Source organism: Lingula anatina, chromosome 8 (genome assembly GCF_051362555.1).
Source record: "Lingula anatina isolate TDL-2025a chromosome 8, LinAna3.0, whole genome shotgun sequence".
In the NCBI taxonomy this organism is placed as follows: Eukaryota; Metazoa; Brachiopoda; class Lingulata; order Lingulida; family Lingulidae; genus Lingula; species Lingula anatina.
This window is the reverse complement of record NC_141774.1, coordinates 18,032,725-18,036,818: the sequence shown is the minus strand read 5'-3', so window position 1 is coordinate 18,036,818 and position 4,094 is coordinate 18,032,725. Positions and strand designations below refer to the sequence as shown.

The 4,094-nt window shown below is 38.4% G+C and overlaps 1 protein-coding gene across 1 annotated transcript; it reads right to left on the bottom strand.

Annotated features, from left to right (window-relative positions):
* Window positions 1-1,598: 1,598 nt before the first annotated feature.
* LOC147760502 (transmembrane protein 205-like) lies at window positions 1,599-4,094 on the bottom strand. The gene is made up of 3 exons (XM_086994394.1): window positions 3,761-4,094; window positions 3,179-3,342; window positions 1,599-2,209 (listed from the first exon to the last, which is right to left on the bottom strand). Exons 1-3 carry the CDS (start codon window positions 3,786-3,788, stop codon window positions 1,901-1,903), a joined length of 501 nt encoding a protein of 166 aa, XP_086850520.1. The 5' UTR covers window positions 3,789-4,094; the 3' UTR covers window positions 1,599-1,900.

Below are 4,094 nucleotides of genomic sequence, written 5' to 3'. Positions count from 1 at the left end.
ACTCTGTGAGTTACTTTTGCCCAAAGATTTTCAATTGGGTTCATATCTGGAGAGTTTGCAGGCCAGGGCAGTTGCTGAACCCATTGGTTTTGAAGAAAAACAGTGATTCTGCGGCCTCGATGTGGATTGCGCAGTCGTCTTGGTACACAAAGTTGTTCCTGAAGATGGCTCTTACCAATCGAAGCATCGTTTGCTGTAGAATGTCTCTGTAGGAATCCTGGCTGAGGTTGCCTCTTAGAAAAACCAACTGGTTCTGGGCACCGACATGAAATGCTCCCCAAACAGAGACGTTACAATCCCCTGCTTGCACCCTAGGCAGTACACAATCATCGTTTTATGCCCCTCGTACACGTCGGTGGACACGGATTCGACCATCAACCCTAAAAAATCCATATCTGGGTTCATCACTGAAAACGACGTGATTCCAGTGTTTTGGCTGCAAACGCACGTGGCCCATTGCAGACGTCGCTGTATATAACCTGCTGTTAACAGTGGTTTCCCTACTGGCCTTCGTGCAAAATAACCGGCTTGCAGTAATCTCTTGTTCACGATTGACCTTGAAACGGGCGTTTGAATGACATTCTGCCTCTTTTTTTCTGAGGACACTGATTGTCTTTGTACGGCCAGCACGGCGTCCTCTAAGGAGAAGGCGATCCTGTCTTCTTGATGTGATACGCGGACACCCTGGTCGAGGTATTGGAGTAGGTGCCCCTGTTGCATTATTTCTTTGGAGGACTTTACAAACGGTTCCTGATAAATGTTGAATTACCTGGCAATGGCTGTCCGTTTCTGGACATTTTCTCTGAGAGCAAGAGTCCCTTAGTAAGCTGCGTTGCTTAGCTGTCGAACCATATCTTCAATAAGGTACCTGTCAAGTTTCAGAGCGACCCCTTTGTTGCTTCTCAAAACACACTCCAAAGATTGACCAAACCCATGCGTTTTTATACAAGGGCAGAAATTGCCGAAAAGACCACCCCTCACATTTATGACCACAGAACATGCAACTGCATGCATCAATTGTTTCGAGAGTTGTGTGGTAATAAGGTAACACACCTGGCTACACATGGAGTGACACCTCAGCTTTGGATTTAAAGTAGTTAGAGAGAAATTACATATTTTGTAGAAACTTTACTCGCCAAAAAATAATATTCCATATTAAGTGGTAACCCTGTAGTTTAGGGACAGTCCCAATTACTATCTACTATTATTCCTCTTTTAAAAAGTCTGGCTCTGCTTGCAATCCTTCAAACCTCCCAAACTGAACACCTCTCTACCTGTGCGTTCGCCGTTTTTGGTAAACGTTCATAAGTGATTCGACATTATAAAATATTCATACGCCTCCTGTTCCCTTCAAAGCGCGATAAAAACAAGCAATCTATCAACTGATTAACCAAATGTGTCTTTTTAATAATTTATTCTACTTCTGTTACAAGTTAAAAGACGCTTTTATTAGAATATTTCCACTCCGCCACGTATACTGTACGAACAAGACAAGTGGTTTTATAAGGTTCAGTGCGCCTGCCTTGTATTCTTATGTTGTTTTAAAAGGCTTAGCTCCAGCGCGCCGCCCATAAAAAAACTTATAAAACAAGTTAACGTCATTTCGTATGAACCTGTTTTATTCTCTGTTCTCTACTGGCCTAAATGAAAGTGCAGTCATTGGGTCTAAATCAAATTGTCAATAAAAGTGTTAATACAAAGTTAAGGACGAAAAGTGCTCATCTACAACAATTTTCAATTGTTTAAATTTGGTTATTTTATGAAAAAAAAAACCTTTTGTATAAATGTCCTCTTTGGTTCGCTGAAACTGAAGGTTATTTACTTCTAAATCTACGTCATTCTGTGTTCTCTCATGAACTTGACTACCAATAGGTAAAAATACGTCCCAGAATCTCTAGAATCACAGACTCTGCAACTTGGAGGTCATGTAGAACAAATATAGCAGATTGGCAGCTGTTGCAATCATATTCAGCAAAACACTGATCCCGTGCCATTTGAAAAACCTTCTGTAGGTTCCTGCATACGTCACGTCACGAGCCCTCAAATCAGAGATCCGCTCGCGAACTTCCGGGCTTGTTGCCACGCCAACACTCCCGATGTCGTTATCGCACTCGATTTTGAACATTCTGGTCATGATGTCTACATTGATGGGGGCAACGAAGACTAGTTCCACCAAGGAACAGACAAAGGTCACTGCTAGAGCTGATGCCTTCAAATTGAGATAAAACAGACAGGTTCATTTAGGACCATACGAAAACCGCAGGTCAAAAAAAAAAAAAAAAAAAAAAAAAAAAAAAGAAGTAAAGAAAAAATAGGAATGGAATTTTTAAGGAAGGATATGTATGTCAATGAATAAATTTTGTTGCCTGAGAAGAATACATCATGCTCTCCGAACAGTTATACTGATTATCTTAATGGAAAAAAAAAAGGGAATTTTCGACTGCCTTTCTAATAACGCATTTCACTGTTATGTATTACTTAAATTTAAGTCATAATAACTCTTCGTTTTGGCCAAAAATTGGATTTTCTGGAGTAAACGACAATTTTCCCTTACTTACCAATGGTCAGCGACCCAATTCCTGCATTCAAAGTTAGTCCAGGGTTTTTTACCTAAACGTTCTCTTAAGAGATTTTAACTGACGCAGCCCTCTCTAACATTGCATAGTCACGCGATATCGAGCGATATTTTCTGGTGACCTACATAAAACCGCGGGAAAAGCAGACAACAACAACACTATATAACAATAATATAATATTCATAAGATATATATTCGTCTTATTGCTCAAAATGCATTTATATCTACAATGTGTGCAGTTCTGGGCTTTTTGTTTTCCGACACACTGTACAAAAAACTCGCAACTTACGTCTGAGGTTGCATCACGCGTCTACTTTCTTATGGCGCCATATGTTATTTTGGTCTCGAATCAACGCGAAAATCCGCGTGACACCCCAAGGTCATTGGCAACGGATGCCTTGACGACCGGGAAGAAAGGCATCGAAACCCCTATTGACAAGCACAGATTTTAGTTTTACTACAATAACAGCCGTTTAAGTGGTAAAATGCAATATAATATATTTCCATGCGTTGTTTACAATGTATTTCTTGCGGTATTTTGAATCTCAAAGGAAGAGTTATTATTGCTTTAAGTTAAAATCGCACCTAGAGCGTTGACCCACCTGGACTTTGACACTCCTATCCCAGATCCAACTGTTATGGGCATATAAAAAGGTTGCCAAGGCAACGGCTTCTAAAGCAGATCCTAACCCAAAATACGCTGGGAACATGTAACTTTGTACGTGGCCAAAGGTGTGTCTGGACGTGATATTCAACAGAAGTACACCTGGAGATAAGATGGATAAATAATTTAATAAAGGACTTCAAGTCTTGTACCAGTATAATGCAACACTTAAACAAAACATCTAATGCAAATAATAATAATAATTATTATTAAGATTATATATATATATATATATATATATATATATATATATATATATATATATATATATATATATATATATATATATAAATAATACTTAAACTATACATGAAAATCAATCTTATTTTTGACTGAAAGGGGTTTGAAGTTTGAAGCTAATAAAGGATGTAAATGAAATCCATAAATAAATATCTAAGTTAATGAGTATAGGTTATGAAGACAGCAATACATATATATATATAATAGATAAATGTTAAATCTATAAAACAAAACACTTAAATTATATCATTTGAAATAAATAAAAACTATCATTAGACACCTGATACAAATGACACCCATACTTGCATCCCGACATGTGAGGAGATAGCTGTGAGGTGAAGAAACTTAATGAACGTCCCCGGTGAACTAGGCTCCTCTCCATCTCCCCCGAACACAACAGACACACACGTGACCAGACATGTGACCAGAACTAGCCACGCCCTAGATGAGAAGGAGAAAACTGTAAAAACTGTGAAAGGACACCGTCGTTACTCTCTGGGCACAGAATGTTTTTGTAATCTTTAACAATTTTTGTGTCGCTCATACTTAAATTTTGTATACTTTTTTTAGAAAACCCTGATATATAGTCTGGATGACTGGTGCTATATATTGGT

Coding starts and splice junctions, on each gene's coding strand:
- LOC147760502 (XM_086994394.1), bottom strand. CDS start 3,788: ATGCAAGTATGGGTGTCATTTGTATCAG. Junction 3,343..3,760: donor ATGGGTGTCATTTGTATCAG/GTGTCTAATGAT, acceptor TCTTATCTCCAG/GTGTACTTCTGTTGAATATC. Junction 2,210..3,178: donor ATAGGAGTGTCAAAGTCCAG/GTGGGTCAACGC, acceptor CTCAATTTGAAG/GCATCAGCTCTAGCAGTGAC.